At 40.0% G+C, this 20,703-nt stretch overlaps 1 protein-coding gene across 6 annotated transcripts in view; it reads right to left on the bottom strand.

Moving 5' to 3' along the window:
- The window catches only part of letm1 (leucine zipper-EF-hand containing transmembrane protein 1), a 31,778-nt gene extending 13,225 nt beyond the window's left edge, over positions 1-18,553 (bottom strand). The window contains exons 1-14 of one of the 6 annotated variants that reach the window (XM_026151650.1): positions 18,197-18,552; positions 13,239-13,296; positions 12,519-13,008; positions 8,370-8,513; positions 7,476-7,613; positions 6,969-7,172; positions 6,722-6,841; positions 6,418-6,549; positions 6,141-6,299; positions 5,576-5,704; positions 5,231-5,263; positions 4,194-4,328; positions 3,811-4,004; positions 905-1,061 (exon numbers count right to left, since the gene is read on the bottom strand). In XM_026151650.1, coding sequence (XP_026007435.1) covers positions 905-1,061; positions 3,811-4,004; positions 4,194-4,328; positions 5,231-5,263; positions 5,576-5,704; positions 6,141-6,299; positions 6,418-6,549; positions 6,722-6,841; positions 6,969-7,172; positions 7,476-7,613; positions 8,370-8,513; positions 12,519-13,008; positions 13,239-13,296; positions 18,197-18,281 — 2,178 coding nt within the window. In that variant the 5' untranslated portion in view covers positions 18,282-18,552. Of the gene's footprint in view, positions 1-904; positions 1,062-1,453; positions 1,674-3,810; positions 4,005-4,193; positions 4,329-5,230; positions 5,264-5,575; positions 5,705-6,140; positions 6,300-6,417; positions 6,550-6,721; positions 6,842-6,968; positions 7,173-7,475; positions 7,614-8,369; positions 8,514-12,518; positions 13,009-13,238; positions 13,297-18,196 lie in introns of those variants that run through there. The other 5 variants (XM_026151651.1, XM_026151654.1, XM_026151652.1 and 2 more) reach the window with 5 other exon arrangements.
- Positions 18,554-20,703: the final 2,150 nt, after the last annotated feature.

Below are 20,703 nucleotides of genomic sequence, written 5' to 3'. Positions count from 1 at the left end.
GCTGGTTTATAAATGGTCTTGCTCCCCCCATACCTTTCCCAGTTACTTCAGCCTTATATTCCCGGACCCTTAGGTCAGCCGACCAGCTGCTGTTGGTTGTCCCAAAATCTAGGCTAAAACATGGAGGAGAACGAGCCTTTTCAATTATGGCTCCAAAACTTTAGAATACGCTGCCTTTAAATATTAGACCGGCATCTTTGCTTCCTGTTTTTAAATTTTGAAAACTCACCTTTTTTCTATAGCGTTTAGACTGGTGTGAGTTGATATGTTTATTATGCGTTTATGTGAGTGTCAGTGTTTTTTTTATCTTGTTTTCTTACCCCTTTGTTTCTGTACAGCACTTTGGGCAAACTTTCTGTTTTTAAATGTGCTATATGAATAAGTGAAATCAGCTGAACTTCAACAGGTAACAAAGTGATGAGCATTCAGGCTGCAGTCTCCGTTTCTACCTGTTCATGTGTCTACAGTAGAATCACCGTGACGATCGCTTTAAAGTCTCTTTGTGTTGGTTTTAATCTTGTATTTGTGTTGTTGGCTTTGTGTTTATACTAGGATCTGGAACTCTAGCCTGCAGGCTTATATTGTTAAATAGTAATTATGAGACAGTTTCAGATCATTTTACAGAGTAACATGACATGAACGTAACGAGTGTCTTTAACCTGGGTGTGGTTCAGTATCGTACTGCATTACTTTAAAGAAAAGTGTTCTGTGCAATAATTACTTTTTGAGTAATGAACACTGATCACAACAAAGACGGGACATACCTCCAACATGCAAACATTTGAGCACTCAGCATTTTGCATGTATGTAATATTATTGATATGATATTGATAATGAAATCGAAATTGCTAAATTCTTATCATTTCCCATCCCTAACAATGTTCCTCATAGCAGATCAACTCACTTTGATGACGTCGTCGATGTCAATCTTCCCGTCCTTGTTGTCGTCGAGAGCCTCGGCGATGCTCTGCAGCTTGTGCTCGGGAATGTTCTGGATCTGTCGCATGATGTTGATGAGCTCGTCGATGCTGACCAGGTTCTCCCTAAAGGTATAGAACAGACTGTATACAGGAAACGGTTACCAGGTTTGACGGGACGTAAAATGTGGTGGAGAAGTCTAGGGTCAACATGCTGCATTCAAGGTTCCCAAAAAAAATCAGCAAAAAAAAAAAAAACACACCAATCAAAAAAATTTGGTGCAATTTGTCATAACGGCAGGATTAATTGAATTTGATTTAGTTAAACGCATTTATTCATGCTGAATGCAGCATATTTGTTTTAAACTAATTTCTTTAAGCTGCCCTATGATAGAAACAGAAGCTTACATGCCAAATAATGTCCAATACATCCTTTTTTTTAAGATTTCGGAGACTTTCGTACAGTCTGAACAAACATCAAACATTTCCAATCATTTTATTTTAATTAAATGTGATTTAATTCATTAAATAGGTTAAAAAAGAAAACAAAAAAACAACATTTAGCACGTCTGAAGCACAGCAACCACATGTAGCGAGCAGAAATGGAAGCTGAGAATAAGATGAGAGCAGTGTTTGATCCTTTATTGCACCGTTTCAGCATCTGAAAAACCATGCTAGCATGTTACAAGCAAGCAAATGGCGGTTTACCCCAGTTTTGCTTACCTCTTGGCACCGCTATATTTAGCAAAGAATAATCTGTAAAATTTCAAATGAATTAGGGACTCAATTTAGTCAAAACGACTGAAAACGACATTAAAAAGGTATTATTCACTTTTGAGGGGGGGAAACCTTTTGTTCCCTTTGTTATCTCCACCACCATTTTACAGTAACACTAATGATGATGATGATGAAGATGGTGATGATGACAATGAAGATGATAAAGTTATCAATTACAAAGACAAGCTATGTTAGATACACTGATACATGTCATGAAGCGTTTGGGTCAATGATCCATAATCAACATTTTGATGTTTTCATCCTGTTGTCATTGTGTTTACCTGCTGATATAAAGTATAAACATGTTACAAGTGTTGCTTTAAAAATCAAGGAAATGTAATCTGAAGAAGATCAAAGTACTAAAGGCCAGACTGTGCAGCTTAATTTGTTTAGCTTGATTTAACTGATGCGGACTCTACTAAAATCAACTTGTTTAACTTTTACAAACAGGAAAGATGTACTCTATCCCATCAGATATATGCTAACAGTGAGTCTGTCTATGCAGTCACAAGCCAACGCGAACGGCGCTCTTCATTAAAAGGTTGCTTGTGGATCCCTCACTTTTAAAAGCTTCATGGCTTTTACAGACTAGCACACACACGCAGCTGCAAAACCATCAGAGCGGTCTAGTTCAACAGCAGTTGGAGCACATTGATCACTTTAGCCTCGCTAACTGATATTTTGCATATAAAAGGATAGATACAGATGTCAGTAGCCAATCTTTGTGTTGTATCAAGAGCTTTTGTTTGCTCTGAATATAAAATATTCAAAGAGTGATGAAGAGCTGAAAGACTTATAGTCTTTCTATAGAATGGTAAAATAACATTTTACTATGATTTATCTGTTTAACCAAACCACAAGTGGGAATAAATAACTTAAAGTTATTCATTTCATAAGCCCGGTTGGCTGTTAATACGATTGAGGCGTCTCACTGTGGGGAACGCTCGGTCAGCATTGTCCTTAGAAGCTTCTATCAACACTCCAGCAGGGGCAGCCCTCTTTTTTAAAAACAAATTAAATCATTTCTCATTCATTCAGCCTACCTGAGCAACCTAAAATAGATAAACTGGGTCAGGCAGCTGTGGTGAGAGCTAGAGTGATCTGGCTAGTGTAGTGGTTAGCGCTTATGCTACTGAGCCATGTGGCAATAATGCAATTAGCTTGGCCAGCTAGCTATTGTGCTAGGTACGAGGTGGCAGCTAACACGCTCCAAAGCCTAACTCTATGGCAAAGTCTAGTCTGTTAGGAAGATGTGAGCCAGTGACCAAGGTGTTAGCTTACTCAGGTAGCGCATTAAGCTAGCACTCAGGTTAGCAAGAAGAATTTGAATGAAAGACAAAATGTGTCAAAGGGAACAGGATGGTTGTTATTTGACGCAAGTGTCACAGCTGCCAGTCTATACTGGCTGAACTAATGATGTAGAGCAAGGGTGTCAAATGTAATCGGCCCACCAAAGACGCCAATCTGGCCCTGGTCTCTGGAAAATGTGAAGGGAGGGGTAAATTTTGGACGTTTAACTGTATTTTCACAAGTTTTGCGGCATTTTCTACTAATATAGACCACGCCCCCTGCCATTCATACTACACTACAGTAAATCAGAGATAGATGAACATGAAATGACACAAAGTTACCATTTTCACTATGTACTATAGAAATTTTGGATTTTTACAGTGAGTTTACTGTAACAAAAAATAAAAAATAGACACCGTGGATCAAGATCAAAGTGGGCTGTATGTGGCCCACCATGTAAAAGCATGTAGAGGCGTCTGAGGACAAGACTGAGGGAGCGTTCTGCACAATAAGACACCAAAATGAAAAACAATTATAGAAACAAAATAAATAAACTGAAAAAACATAAGTATTAGTCATTAGTAAAATTGTTATTTTGAACTTCGGCATTAAGCCGGAATTTAAAATGGGTGCTTAGTAACAAAGCAGGTAAATAAATTTCTTAGATGTTGAATTATTCATCTGCAGGGCAAAACTATCATGACGCCAAGTTCCCTGAAATCAAAGAGTCCCCCAGTGAAAGCAGTTACACGTGACAGATCCAATTCTGTCTAATGCTATACGGCAGCTTCTCTCACTGAAGCTGTTATGGCTGTTGTTTTCTTACCCAACAGGTGGGGTGGATCCACTGTCCATCTGTCCATCCAGGATGACCTTGTCCTTCTCCAGCTCCAGGATGATCTTGTCAATGCGACCGATCATACGGTTCACCCTCTTAGAAAGCCGCTGGCTGGCCTTTGACTCCTCTATGGCCTTCTCCTGACCAGTCTTGGAGAGCTCCTTTTTTATCTCCTCCAGATCCTGGAAAACAGGGCACAGATGCAAATTTTGCACACACAAAAAAAACGCCGAAACAACCACATAAAACAAGCCAAAGAAGTTTGAGCATTACAAATTAATACTCCATTTTGAGGTAAAACTGCTTAAAAAAAATTAGGCCTGATTGGCAATAAATCATTAAATTTGTCCATTGAAGCCAAAAGAAGGCACCTCATTGTACTCCTGGACATCATCCTTCAGCTCTTCCAGCTCCTCTTTCTCCAGAGTCAGCAGTTTCTTCTGCTCCTTCAGCTTTGAGCAGGCATCACTCAGCAGGTCAATCTCTTCCTTGGTGATCTCCTCTGCCTGGAAGTTATTAAAAAAAAAAAGAAAAGAAGAAAATATAAACATATGTTCTTTTAAATCAAGACAACCTAATCTGAAGTTCACAAAAAAGTTACTTTTTTAGATTGTGAATTATTACCACAGCCACGTGGTAGATGGGAGCAAGATGGGTGTATACCACTACATGAACCAGGTCAAACACTGTCTTCACTTAGCACGTATAACATGTGGATTTGATACAAAACAAACCCTAAAACAACTAAATATAAGTGGTAAAAGAGGGAAACTGGCAGGCATAGTGGGATACTCCACATAAAAAAACAACTGTGGCACTACAAAGGTTTTTAGTTAAGGATGGAAATGTTACACGGCTTGAAGGACTGACGAGGGGAGGTCCGTGTAGACGTGGGCCAAACAGCATCTCTTTAAGAAATTTCAAAAATAAAAGTAATGAGTGGGAATTTTTATAAGTTAGAAAGTGCAGACAAATACTCACCACAGGTTATTAGCGCAATTTGGCCTAAATATATGGACGTTTGTATTTGCTGTTTTAAATTTTTTTTTAAAAGAAAAGAAAAAATAAATTTCACATTCAGAAAATACAACTTCCTCCGAGTCTTTATAACAGGTCTGAAACTGGAATCTGTACGATTTTCATCCCAAAGCTGAACCTGCCCTCGCTACACTGTTGTTGCTCTCATCTGCAAGCACTAAGCAGTTGCTGGTTTATGTCAGCATCAATGTTGTCGTGAATATGGACAGTACTTCCTCTAACTCTGATTATGTTCTCAGTCTTGGGGAAAAAACATGCTAGTGCTGTTTAACCCACATCTGGATCTGCTCAGAGGAAGACCAGACACCATAGGTTCAGGGATAGAACAAGTATCAGGGACCATTTGGGAGGAGGTGTTAATAAAGCCAACCTGGAAACGCAGAAACCTCTGCCACTGCTCAAACTGCATGGTACAGAATGAAAAGGCAGCAACAAGTGAGTGAAAAAAAAAACAACAACATCAGGATATGATACAATCAATGCAAATCTCTTCTGTTGTCTGAAATTAAAGCTCCAGGTAAAGGAAACTATACAACATGATATTACGTGTAGTAGAAAACTGGATGTGTGCAGCACATGAGGCAGGTTTAGAGGGTTAAACTGAAAAGCTTTATTAGAATTCTGACTTTAAGTCAAATATTATATAAATGCATAAAAATATTAAACATGTAACAGAATAAATAAAATAAATGTTATCATCTATTACTAACTTTACCTTGAGTCCCTCTATAATGGGTGCGGTGTCCTTCAGTGTCTCTGAATCGGCTGCCTTTTCGGCTTTAGATGAAGCTGGCTCGGCCTCACTGCGCTTCATCCTCTCTGCTTGAAGCTCTGGTTCACCCTCCTGCAGAAAACAGAGCATGGTTCAAACCCTATAGCAACACCTACAGAAACAACACTGCAAACGACTGCAGGAAGCCTTCAGCTTTAAGGGAGATGTGTCCTTGTTGCAGTAGTTAGGGTTAGGCAGTTAGTTTTTCTTGTGAGAAAGTTGCAGATTTAGAGTTAATCCAATCATGTGGAATATTACAGAAACCTTTTGATTTCTCTAAGCTGAAGCTTCAATGAAAAACAAAGAGCACATCATTCTACCTGAAAACTCACGACTGTGTAGCAAAAGCATGGCCTCTAAGGCTTGGTCAGACTCTTTTAAGGTCTTTTGGTAATAATAACTTTATCTTAAACTGGCTCATAAAGTCTGTCAGTTTGTTGGCACTGGTATCAAAGACTTAAATAGCACCTGGCCTAAACACTGAACAGACATCATACAGAGTCAGTACCCTGGCAGCCTTCTCTGCAGCATCAGCCAGCCTCTCCATCTCTCGGTCCTTGTTGTCCTGCCGTATGGCTGCCTCCTCCTGAAGCATGGTCTCCAGTTTGGTCTTGTTATCCACTTTGGAGAGCTCCAACTCCGCCGCCATTAACTGGGCCTCTTTGGTCTGGAAAAGCAAGCAGAGGGCAGGATATTCGCCTGTATTCCAGTATTGACCGAGGCTGCGTGTTGAGCTTAAAGTACTGCCTGCAACTTTATATCCCAGCTCTGTACTGTTTACATACCACCATTTCAGGAAGTGTTTGCAGCGTGGTTTTCAGCTGGTCTGCAGGAGACAGGGTATCTGGGAGGTACATGGCTCGAGACAAAAGCAGCAGAGAGGTGGGGATCTGCTGGTTGAGATGCAGCTCCAACCACTACCAGAGTCAAACACAACATTACAGAGGTTATTACAAATATGCACTCAAACATACATCTTAAGAGTTTCACCCCTGATGCCATTCCTGAAGTCTCCAGACGGTCAAACCTCTACTTTATTTTTACAGTGAATAATGAAAAATGCCCCCATCTGTCTGCTGTTGTCGTTACCTGGCCGAGTTGTTCTCTTAGTCGTTCTTCTGTGACTCCCAGAGATCTCATCCCTCTGACACGACACGCTGCCTGCACTTCGTTCACATTCAGGCTTTCCACCCCCTCCTCTGCTATCAGCTGATAAACACAGAGAAGAGGTCACACAGAGTCAGCGGCCAGTGTCGCTGCATTCACCCGGGTGCTGCCGTGTGCTCAGACATAAAACAACAGGTTTATTTTTCCTTTTAACCACAGAGATTCGTACCTTGTCGTCTGCGCGGATGGCCCTCAGCTTCATGATGAGCTGGAAGCGGAGGAAGTTGTTGGTCCCAATTGACTGGAGCTCCAGGAGACGACAGAGCGCCACGAGCTGAGGTCGAGTCAGGTTGTCCAGCGTCAGCTCGTCCTCAAACAGTTTGGAGAACTTTATGATCTGCTCATTACTGGGACGCTCCCCAGAGTCCCGGATCTATAGTAATGAGAAGATCAGGGCTTGTAAAAAGTTTAAATGAGACCAGGTTTACATGCAAAAGATGTACTGCTGTTCTCCCGTGCAAAGAATAATCCATGAAATGAATATAGTCAGTGAAAGCATGTAGTAACAAGAAAATACGGAAGAAATACTTAAATTTCCACTATAAACGCTCTTAATGGTAATCAACTGGTCACAACTCTGTTTTAAATAAAAATAAATTAATATTTTCACCACCAGAGAGCAGCAATGAGCTTTTTATTCTCCTCATTTCACACTGCTCGGTGTTAGAAAGCAGACCTTTTGGAAGAAGGTGGAGAATTCCTCCGTCACGTCGCCTTTTGCTGCCTTATTCCTCAGAGCGATCTCCTCAATGGTGTCCTGCAAGAACTTGGCCATCTCCAGTTTGACCCTCAGCTCCTTTTTCAACCTCTCCTCCTAAAAAGCAAGAGGTTACAAATTCAGTTTGCTTAAAAGCACTACAGTAAATCCCACTCAAATGATGTTAGCACTGATGGTGAGACATATGAGGACCAACACAGTCTGAATCTCTACAGTCCGCTTGCGTTCAAGGCTGGAACGGATAGTTGAATCCACAGCAGACAAACTGTTTCAAACGTTTTTTTGTCAAATACAATTTTGATGACTGGAACCAGCTTCTAAAAGAAAAGTTTTCTTTATCACACAGGACAGAACGCAGGTTACCTCCACCAAGGAGGTCATGTTTTTGTAAGTGTGGGTTTTACCGTCTGTGAACAAGCTTGAAAAGTTTTGAATGGATTGTGATAAAACTTTGTAGAGGTAGCTCACATCCACCCAGGTGTTCACTGTCAACTAATGATTTATTAGGGGAAAATTGTCTCATAACTTAGACACTGTGATCCTTACCAGTGGTTTCTATTGCCAACATATAGAAACTACTTTATAAAGACTTAAAATATCAAGTCAAGACCTGGTCAAGCTCAACAGATTGGTCAAAGTGATAAAAATGTCATATAGGGCTATTTAAGACTGTTACTGTCATAGTCTAGATTAGATAACCATCTAAATAACAACTTAAGTACATGTATAATATTCCTGAATAATACAACTACATATGACATACAGTTCCAATCACAATATTTAGCAAACCCAGCATCGTGGAGCTAAAAATAAATACAATAAATAAATAATCAACCACCCATTTCTACTTACCTTCTTTGTCTGTGTCTCAAAGGTGGACGGCAGCATGTTGGGGAAGAGTTTCAGAGCTACAGGAAGCAGGAACTCCATGAAGGGAACGATGATAAACACCAGGAAAGGAAGAAGTCTGAAGACATCAGCACATGTTCTGAGAAACTGAAAGGAAATTTAAAAAAGGAAATAATATCAGCAAATGGGACAGATCTGTGTAAACTGATGGAATCTTTAAGTGAGACTATGAGCATCTATGTTAGCACTCCCGTTTGGATTTTCAAAAGAGCCGTTGTCTCATTAGGATCCACGTGGGAGCCCATAGTATCATTTTGTGTTGCTGCAATGATGCATGCATGATTTTTTTACCATTGAGATTTGATGTGTTTTTAAAGTGTTCTCATATTTTTTAAAGATTTTTCTTTCTTTTCTTTTTTTTTTTTAAAACATGGAGGGTACAGGAAAAAAAAGTGCCATTCATTCCCACCATTGTAGTTCATATCTGCCACCAGCAGAGGGCAGCAGCAATGCACAAACTGTGTGAAAATGTTGATTTCATCTTTTATTCTCTCCTTACAATCGCCCCTCTAATAAGTTTCAAAAGTCAGCACTTCCAAGCCCACCTCTATACATCCCCCGTCCACTCACACAGTATTTGCATGGAGCCATAGAGCAAAGGGAACATTTGGCCTCACAAGGCTCTAAAACTGTCCATTTGATCCAACAGGAAGCACATTTGTTCAGCGCAGACCCGAACAATCCCGAGAGCACAGAAGCACTTGGCCAACACTGGCTGACTTCATTGTACGGCTGTCCAAACGTGGCTCGCTGACCATCCAGGACACAATTCCAGCGAACCGTCTACAGAAACAGCACAGAGGGGAAAAGGCCAAAAACACGAGTCCTCCTTTCTCCGCTCTTCCCACCTGCATGTCAGTGGGCCAGTAGGGTGAAGGATTTAGGCCAGCCCGAGTGAAAAGGCCTTTGTCTGCAGGCCCATTGACATGTATATCATCTCCCAGAGTTCCACATCAAAGAAGGGAGGAAGGGGGTGAGACACGTTCAAATGGAGGGAGCCTTAAATGGGAGGCCTGGGTATTGTAAGGGAATATGAAAGGAGGAGATTAAGGAGGCAAAGCCAGTCCAGGTTAGATGAATGGCATGTAGACGGGTTTGGGACGTGAACTCTGAGGGAGCCTGCTCCATTTGAAAAGGTGCAGATGGGGTCATAGTGTGGGCTTAATGGGGGGAAGCTGCGGTCATCCTCTGCACTGACCTGCGACCATTAGCATTCCACTGAGGATTTATATCCCAGCTGCTTTAACATAATCACAATGAAGTCAGTTAATGAATGTGTATACTGTAGGGCTCAGTGTTATGGTGTATGACGCATACATATCTCTGAATTTGAATATTAAAGAAGCGACTTTAAAAAAAAAAGATTGGTCTTCACTTAAGAGTTTTGTAAAACAGGTTACATCACATCATTTCACAGAATGACACACCCTACTGAACTTCTGTGTAAGTGGATATTGAGAAACATGTCGTAAAATGACTCTGCAGCGACGGCTGTAAAATCTCTGCATGTCCATAACTTTCTCCAGCACGCTTTAACACGAATAATCAAATAACAATGAATCTGAATCACAGTTTCATCTGAATTTACAATCAAGTGTAACAAGGCAAATGGGTCATTTCGTTTTTTTAAATGGGAATTTTCAACAAAATTTCAACAAAATTTTCAACAAAATTAAAATAAATGTATAATGGCAGATTCCCAAGTATCAGTTTAAGGGTTTCTTTTAAGTTGGACATAAAGCAGTGAGTGAAATGTGAATTTGGCCACATATTAAAATAAGAACATGGAAGGATTCCCAGACAAGATCTCATTACATCACACAGTTAATACCTTTGTATCAAATCTATGTCTAGGTGTGTTGTAACCACAAACCCCTCTAATACCCTGCCACATAGCCTCCGCTGTTACCCGATGTGCACCTCCCTGGAAATGTATCAACACATCTCATAACACAGGCCGCAACTTTTGTGATTGGCCTACGTTTGATTCCCGTTTTTGAATTAATCAGTGAGAGAATAACAATCACCACATTTCATGGATGTCAGCAAATTCCTGGGGGAACATAGCCAAAGCTATCAAACTGAACGTGAGGGAATACACAGAGTGGAAAAACCTGAAGAAAATACGTTTGCCTGACCGCAACAAAGAGCTGGGTCGCCGTCGGCCACTTGCGTAGGCTACGTTGCTCTACAAAGATTCCCTGCAGAAGTCTAAATTAGTCACTAAGAAGCATTTGCAACTCGCCAATTATGTCACCTAAATCTGCACCATCCTGTGCTGCTGGATTGGAGGTAACAGTACATAAGTGTGAACTGAGCTGACCTGCCCACCTTCCTTGAAATGACACCTGTGTGTGCCAGAACCTTTGGCAGATTACCGAACCGGGCCTCAGTCCAGACAGCGAATCGCGCTGCCGTGGATTCCGAGCAGCTTGTCTCATCAGAAATATTTGCATTACTTCACACAAATCCTACATTTCTCATGCAGTATACTCGTGAAGTCATTTTAATAACTGGAATATATTCTGTATTAAAACAAAACTGTGTAAATAATCGAATTTATCATATTTTTAATACCATGTCCTGTTGCACAGAATTTATCAACAACAGCTGCGTTAGGGATTTGTTGTGAAAGTCACAACAAAATGAGAGATGTAGGCTGAGTGCAGAGATGGGATGAATCTGGTACGCGAGGTAAAGCTTCTTCCTGAAGAGCTTTAATGAAAAGGCACAATCTGCCCGGCGCCTGATGAGTAAACACAGCGTGCGGCCCGTTTCCATAATTGATCCCATTAGGATTGAGAGGCTATGGATAAAACGGTATAGAACAAGATGTCTGAGCTGTCAGGCTTGAATCGGTGCTCAGTCATCGCTGATCTCTTAAACTCACGTCGGTTATCCTCAGTGGAAACTCTGAGCCGGACTAGAAAAAGAATCGTTTCCTTTCACTGGAAGCACTAAAAACTTTCATTTACTTGTTACTGAGCAACGTTTGAACGCTTCTTCATATTCTGCTGTTAATGATCCTGAGCTCTGTAGCTCTGTTACTACTGATACACCTGATCATGAGGCAGGAGAAACCTTTAAAACACGAGCCTCTTTTTAGCATTATCTAAATAAGCTTACATTAGCTGTGTTAGTGGGCTCAATTCACATTCTTGAAACTGACATTACTGTGTTAAAGACAAGCTAAAGCTTGTTCCAGGTGAAAAAAGGAAACTGTTTGCTGACTGGAGGTTGGCATTAATTCTTGCTCTGGGCTACAGAAAGAAGGCATATTTCAATGTGGAAATGCTGGATCTTGTAGCTTCTACAAACAATTTTTCATTTAATAAACACACTTTTGTGCTACTCTGAGTTTGGTATAAATTAAAAAGATCTTGGGCTTAAATATTTACCCTCAGGGGCTGGAAACTAAACTGCAGCAGCCCACACACACACAGAGGTGTGTGTGTGTTACCAGTGCAGAGACAGAGAGAGCAATCACCAGGGAAAACCCTTCCTTTCACCTACATTTTTGTTCACTAACTGAATCAAAGTATAGCCTGCACTGGGATTCTGGTATGACTGTGTAGTACAAATGTAATCTTCACTTCACTTTTATAGATTTGGTAATGTCTTCTCATATCTGTGACATATGGCATACATTCCAGGCATTAAATCTGCTCATTCCAGCAGAAATCAGCAGGTTTTTACATTTCTGCATGACCGCGAAAGAATTACATGCTTTATGTGAATGTTTGAGAAAAGAAAAAAAAAAAAAAAAAAAAAAAAAAAGGTCAGTGAGCCCACTTTCAAACTATTTCCAATGATCACACTGAAATCTTTTGCAAGGTTTTAAAAGAACATTCATTCCTGAAAAACTATTAAAGATTAAATGTTTGCTGCCCTTTCTTACCATTAAACTAAATCAGGATCTGTAATTCGGGACAGATACATAAAAAAAATGTCTAATTTAAAAATGTAAACCCCAACCGGCACCAGACCCTGCAGCAGACAAAGCCTGGCAGCACCCAAAGCAGTAACAATCTCTCCACAATGTAGCTTCTACAGAAATGACAATGTCTTGCAGCCACACTGTGCAACACTCACCTGTCTCCTCTCACGGCGAGACAGAGGATGTCCGTTCAGCACCTTCCAGAACATCCGCCCAGCAATGGTGGTATCGATCCAAAGCAGCCTGAAGCCATGGTAGTAGTGCTTGATTTCATCTACAACCCACTGTCGGAGCGTCCTTCGGACAGGCTCTGCGTCCAGTGTCGGGCTGTACACCGGCCCTCCTTCCTCCAGCTTCTTCTTATCCTTTAACGAACGCAGCGACTTCTCCACCTTGGAGTCATCCCATCTCCTCCTCGTGGTATGTATCCACCTGACACCAGAGATATCTCGCGGTCGTACTATCGTCCATTGGGGCCCCACTCCGACCGCAGGGTACATTGAAGAGGAAGCGCCCGACGCAAAAGCGCAGTAGAGCCGCTGTGCGTCTGAGCTCTGACAGGGACCCACAAATTCATCTGACACGGGCAAGGAAGGACCGAACGAAGAGACCTGAGCCAAGCTGCCGAGTCGGAGCCCATCAGGTCTGAGGACACAGAGCAAAGAGTTTCAGGACCCAAAGTTTATATCAAGTCTTGGACAAAATATAAAGCAGCATTTGAAATGGATGACTTCCTATAAAAAAGGAATAGAGTGTAATTTACAGGGAGGCACAAAAAAAACAAAATTAAAATAGAATTTCACCTGAACATGCTGATAGATCTTAATTTGCATATCATACAACACATTTTGGATCATTTGGTTTAATTGCCTTACTTTTGACTGGAAAGTGTGAAGGCTGTGCAGCTGAAATAGGAACCCTCTTGTAATTTCCCTGTAAGAAAGAAGAAAATACGATTAAAGCAGGTGTGTCCTTGGGGGGAAAAAAAAGCCTTCGGACGGACACACACACACACACACACACACACACACACACACACACACACACACACACACACACACACACACACACACACACACACACACACAGTGTATATTGGTTTTATGAACGTCCCAGAAGCAAATCAGCACCTGCTCATCGGCAGTTATCTGCAGCTCCAACGCATTTATGCAGATTTTCTTAATAAACTGATAATCATACTAGCAAAAACACACTGTGCTTAAAACTAGTCATGCAATAACATCAATCATCAAACTTTGTGTCCTTTGCAATCGCCTGTTCAGGAATACCCATAAAAGTCAATTCACCTTGAGGTTGCCCTTTTATTATTTTGGGGGGACGCTTTAGTATAGACATAAAAAGTTAGTTTTTGCTATGGCCACATGTTTTGTTTTGTTTTTAAATATTCTGCTCTTATGTATTTGTCTGTACAGAACCGCCTTGAAGTCGCTCAGTCTTCTGTAAATATCTTTCCACTGATCTTTCTTGGGTGGCTAATTATTCACACCCTCAGCGAGGCCCACAGCAGGGTTCACAGACCACTACAGTGATATGCATGCAGCTAGAAGGTGGAGTGGTGAGACACTTCTAACCAATCACACCAGAGCCGAGGGCTCGGTCACGCCCCTTTTCTAGCTCTCACATGGCCGGCTGGAGTGAGCCCAGCATGGCCCAGCTGAACATGAGGCTGTGGCCTGCAGCCAGGAGGACAGAGAGTTTACTGGAACAGTTTCACCTTTGTGGCTTAGCGGTCATCTACAGTAGCACAGAGAGAAAACCCTGGAAATACAGTGGACAACTCAACTCTCCAGCATGTCCCCAGGCTACACAGCACTGCTGTCTTTTCCGTGTTCGAATCCCCCTGGGGGTTTTATGGTTTTGGTTTCGCATTCAAACACTGCAAATACAATGAAATTCATTCTCCAAAAATTAGTTGAAAGAAATAAAAAGACAAACAGAGCTTTCTATTCCAGGTTTCTCTTACTTATGATGACGATATGAAATTGTGTACTCTCAGATAATTTACTTTTTCCTTTCATTTTTGTTTTTGTGGTGATGTGATCGCAGACAGTTGCATAGCTGCATACTGTAAAATCCTTATTAAAGCAGAAGTAAGAAAACTGCTGATAGAAGCTTTCCTGCATTAACTGTAGGAATAAACCTTCATTAAGCCTGGGCTGTTAGTTAAAATGAATAGAATATGGTGAAGTTAGGACATGTTACACTAAAGTAACCAATCATGAAACCATAACCTGGGAATAACAATATATTGAATATTGATTTGTTCAATCAAAAGGTGTGAGGCCAACTGATTGGTTGACTGGTTTACCAACTGGATCGTCCGAAAAGAAAAATCAGGGAAACTATAAGAAGATTTACATCACCGCCTCAAGGACAATGCTTAGAGACTAATCCTGGCCACATTGATCCGGCTCATTCAGCTTCAAAGCCAAAGGATAATTAGCGAATTAACAAATATATCGATACCGGAAACCATGACCAGAAACTCTGATTGGAGTGATGACAAATGGGAGGCCACAAAGCTTTTCACACATATAAGAACTTTACAGAGATCCTATAGAAGCAACACAAGCGCAGCAAGAGAGAAACAAATTGCACCAATCCCAACCGGTTCCCCCCACCAAAAGGCCACAGCCATGGTTAGTCAACACTGTTTAAGTCCATCCATCTAATTTTGTTTACACTGAATACACCGGCCCCCCCAAGTAGGTTAGACTTTATGCACATGTTGCTGAGACAACCAATCCAACAACTGCTGTGAAGAACTGCAAGATCCATGCTCCAACAAATCTTAAACTAATTCTTAATGCACATTTAGAAAACAGGAGTCTGCTGTCGTTCTTTAGAGCGACAGCAGACTGTGTGCAAACAAAACCGAAGTTTGAAACATAGAGTTGAAATGCTCGACCCTCTGATTATACAGTACCCACAAAAATGTAAATATTCAATCACAGTGAATGCTAGTGCAGAGATAATGAACACTGGCATTGTGTAAATGTGTAAATCAATAACAGTGTACGTGTACCTCACTATGTTTGTCTATGACGGTCACAAAGGACTGCAGGCTGGTCAATGCTCAGTAGAGGTGGGGATCACCATACATCCCACGATACGATATTATCACAATACTTAACGCACGATACGATATTATTGCAATTTTTTTTTTAAATATTTTGCGATATTCAGATTCTGTACATAAAGGTAAACTTTATCAATATTCATTTTATCTAATATCAAAGCCTCGCACTCAGTCTTTCTCTCATTTCAGTCAGTTTTATTGTTGACAAACTGAACGGTTTGTATTACAGTCTAGTCCAACTTAACTGAATGCAACCATCTGGTACAATTATAGCTATTCTGAACTATGCAATTTATGAAAACTATGCAGCCCCTTCAGCAACTGAAGAATTTGAAAGTAAATTAAAACAAAATATAATTTTACATTAAATAAAAAAAGTTTTAAACTTAATTAAAATAAAACATGTCTTAAATTAAAATAAGTAAACTGTCGTGTTTATTGCTGCCAAAAAACAAGTTAAACACATTTGGACAGTGAAGGAATGTCAGGATTCTTGCTCAGAAAAAGGAGCTGATCAACATGCTCTGAAGTCAGAGAGTTCCAATCCACAAAAACTTTTTTTGTAACAAAATATCGATTTCTGCTGTCCCTGTATCGATACATTATTAGCAAACAAAATATCACGATACTACACAGTATCGATTTTTTCCCCCACCCCTAATGCTCAGCCATCACAGCACGACAGAAAGCTCAATCTGCAGCTCCAGGTCACTATTATTACAGATCTTAAACTTGAAAGATTTTCAGAACTCTACTTATTAATACGTAGATTCAACCATACTACATGAATACTCCTGTACTCATTTTCACACATGATTAGACAGGAATATCAGTTGTCTCAGGTGAGGTTATAAAAGGCACTGACCTTTCTTCATGGAAAGCAATTTATCTGATAATCTGGGCCTAAAGCCAAGAGCACAGTCTCAGTCAGTCCACCGCAGACAGGCAAATCCCCATTATGACCCTCTCATCTATTTATACCCCCAGGCTCAGTGCAATGAGAAAAAACATCACCTTAACATCTCTAATGCCTGCTGTGGTACACCTATTAACTTTAAAGCCACAAGCACACAGACATATCAGCTGCTATGATTCCTTTAATATTATATTAGTCCTAAGAGCGATTTCATTACATTGAATTTCTTTAATTTATAAACTTGTGAGATGAAATATCTTATTTTAGAAGCATCTATGTGACTAAGTCTCAGTACACTAATTGGTGCACTTTTCATGTCTTTGTTGAATACGTTTAGAATCACAGAGCACAGGCTGGGAAAAGGAAGTAAACCAGTATGCTAGAAACATCTGCGATTTGAGGATGTGAGATTAAAACTGCAGCAGCAGACGGTCCACTGTGCTCTCTGCAGACATCTCTTTGCAAACTTTCTTTAAAAAATGCTTTAGAACCTGATTATTATTCTACAACAAACCAGAGACCACGCTCCCTGGAAATACCAGACAAAACATTGACAAATGCCAACATTTCGCAGTTGAATCAAGAAATCCCAGAAACGCTGATGAACTGAAACACCAACTACAGGAAGGTTGTTGCTACTACTAAAAGGTCAAAAGTTCACTTGTGTCCACCAGTCTGCCTCTTGAGTGTTTATTCATGGAAATACACGGGAAAGCTAAACTGTGTGTGTGTTATTAGTTTGCCAGACTGTGTTTGTGTATCATTTCACTTGGAGAAACATCAGACCACATTTCATAATTGATCATGACAAAAGTCCTGGTAATTCTGAAGGGGTCACAGTTTTTTTTCTTGCAACTTTAAGGGGACATTGCATTTTGCATATTGCAGTATTGGGGCATTAGTGTCCTCTATACTGTAAAAAAAAATCCATTATAGCTAAACAGTCACGATGCCTTGGATTTTATATTCAAAAAGATTAAAAAAGGAGAGCTAGAATGACATAATCGATTATAGCAAAATCTATCCCAAACAGAAAATGCAATCGTCATATTACCCACCTCAAATTAATCAACCACAGAAAACTAGTCAATGCTGATTTTACTCATAATCAGCTGTATAAAACTGACTATTTGCTATTTTCATCTGCCAAATCACTCTGCGGCTTCAAAGTTGTGAAATATTGAGCAAGGCTAAAACAAACTGGCCTCAATCGTGAAAGTAAAGCAAGACACTTGAATCAACTAAGTGAAATCATCATAACACACAACAGAAATATAGTCTCATGTATCCACAGATCCTACTTCTTTTGTTCTTCCTAGGTGCTGACTAATCACTAGCGAACTAGGGTACCATAGCAACGAGCATCTGCTCAAACGTGTGTGTGTGTGTGTGTGTGTGTGTGTGTGTGTGTGTGTGTGTGTGTGTGTGTGTGTGTGTGTGTGTGTGTGTAACCAGGTTGCCTTCAGATAACCAAGTTAAAAAAATTATATTGCCAGGTTGTCCTCAGATAACCTAAACCCTTGGTTACGCTTCGCTTAGAGTGTATCACTCCGATACTTCCATCGCTGTGATACACTCTCGGTACAATTTATTCTTACAGACTCGTTTCAAATCGGTAGCTTAAAAGAATGAATGAGCGCCCGGAGTGTGATGAGTAGTCAGGTGTTTATTCCTGAAACCGGGGCCAGGACCACCTACCCTATGTAAAGGACCCTTCTAGATGCTAATATCAACAAGCTAATTGTTAGCGTTATTTGGTCAACACTGGCAGAGTAAACAGCAAGCTAGGCAGTAACAAACCAACACAGAAACCTTACCTTTGCCTTTCCTGAATTCATTCTTTAGGGATCGAGACGTTTTCATTAAAGGTGCCCGAGATCTTGTAAACAGGATTAACGCCATGCTTTCAGTATGCAAGTGGTTATCTTCACCTTAAGTTAGAAGGTAGCTATCGGGTTAGCGAGCTACTGCTTTTTCGAGAAGTCAAAACGGAAAGGCCTCTAACTTGGTACATATAACTGACAATTCCTTAGATCGATTTAACAAGCCAGGCCGCATATATAACTGCAGATGGGAAAATTTAGCTCCATGTCATGCCTTCCCTGTTACGCATATGACAGCTAGCCGGGCCAGGGTAACATAATGACGTCAAACCGTGCGGCAGCGATTAAAAAAAGCAGCTTCCGGTGACTTTATCAAATAAAAGCCTCCATTTCAGAGTAGAAGTGAGAGACGAAGTAGTATCCGACCGCTTTATGATACCACAAATGCGAATAAGTATATATATAATTTTATAAGACGTGTAGCATGAATTTGCGTATAGATATAATCTAAATATATAAGGAACCACAGATATGACAGATTTGTCTTTTTTCACAAGTTTTTTTTATTCTCTTTTTTTGACAGGAAAATGTACAGGCCATGACTGTACATCATTCAGAAATAAGGCAAACTAGTATTAAACGAATATACAGGGGCATATTAGGATGTAAATGAGTGTGATGTGTAAATAAATTAAATAAATACATAGACATATTTATATGTATTTAGTTGCATAAATATTTAAGTAAAGTAAGGAGATGCCAGTACTGGTAAAGAAAGGGTGGGGTGGAAGGGGTGGTGAGAAGACAATCAGTAACTATGTTGGCATACATGAAATAGTAGGAGACTCTCCCACATTTCAAAGATTACCACGGCTAAGAATCAATTCATTTTTTAGTCAAGCAAGCTTGTTCGTTCAGCAGTCAGTGGACACTTAATTACACTGTTGTCTGTGACAGCCAGAGAGTCAGTAACCCGGTGACCTGCATGCTGTCCAAATTTTGGGATTACCCTAGTTGGTTCAGTTCAAAATAACCCAGTGACCTTCGTGAGGTAGTTTAATTTAGTGTTTTTTATTCCAGTTTGTTAATTTTAGATTTAGACAGAACAAAAGTCTGCATCACACCGCTTGCTCAGTTCATTTTATATATGTATATGGAGGACATCTAAAAAGAAAAGCTGAACAAAGAGAGACAGGACAGAATTTCACTGATGATGACATTTAAATCCTCCAGAACAGCCCGTACTTAAAAGTTAATGACAAATATGATGTTTTTCTCAGCGCCTTATTCTATATAGATCGATGGGACCTATAGCGTGTTTGATAAAAACAGTAGTCAATTGCCATGTAGCACATTAAAAGAAGAGGTGGCTTACTGGTATGACAAACGGAATCTAACTGATACATATATACATATTTTTTATATATTTAGTTGCTAAATATTTGAGTAAAAATATTTTAGAATTCCTCCATTTGTGGAGTATCGTTAAATGTTGATTAACGGTTTTGCAGCTGCTGCTGAGTGACAGAAGGGGAGAATTTGTCTTCTGTTTTAAGTAATTAAAGTTCCCTGTATGCCAGTGTTATGATGCCTTTCTCTCACTTGATCTGTGTTCGCCTTGTCGTAAAATGTTACAAAGCTTAATCCTGACCAGGACTTCAGCTCAGAGACGACCTGTGACATCTTTCCTATCTACATACTAGATTTAACCCAGAGAATTACCTAAAGAAACCATCAAACCAACAAAATGGTTATTCTGAATTTCTCGTTATGTGTAATCAGCACTATAATACACACACACACACACACACACACACACACACACACACACACACACACACACACACATACATATATATATATATATATATATATATATATATATATATATATATATATATATATATATATATATATATATATATATATAGTTTTATTTTGAAGGGCCGTTCTTGTTGTTAAATAGATTACTGTAAGTTTCGCGCCCCTTAGCACGCGCTGCTGGTACTGCATTTTTTTTATGCTTGAATTTACAGCATGAGGCGCAAGTAAGCGTCGGGCCTATGCTCTACCGTGTTGGTATTGGTTATCATAAAGCACTGATAAGGAATTTGGACAAAAATTGAATGTGAGCGGAGAGTTTCCCATTAAGCAGAATCACAGTGATGTGGCTGTAACAACCCTTCTTACAAAGGAATCACACAACTTTTCTTGCAAGTCTGTGATTTTGATTCTTTCTCTTTTTTAGGAACCAAACTAATTTTGATATTTAGAATAAACTTTTTCTCGATTAGCGTGAAGCGTTTGACGATTTTAAGCCACCCCTATGATTAGAGTCCAGCGAGACAATGTGCAGTTATTTCACAGCCATCATAGCCACCTCATACCTGCTATTCTAGGTTTTGCCTGTATAGTCATCTCATATTAGCTTGAGCACTTCAGCCACTCTGTCACTGTTATTGTCCATATTTGACACATTTTCGAGGGAAATCTTTGAAATT

Source organism: Astatotilapia calliptera, chromosome 19 (genome assembly GCF_900246225.1).
Source record: "Astatotilapia calliptera chromosome 19, fAstCal1.2, whole genome shotgun sequence".
Classification (NCBI taxonomy): domain Eukaryota; kingdom Metazoa; phylum Chordata; class Actinopteri; order Cichliformes; family Cichlidae; genus Astatotilapia; species Astatotilapia calliptera.
Note: the sequence above shows the minus strand (reverse complement) of the source record. Positions and strands in the feature narration are given on the sequence as shown.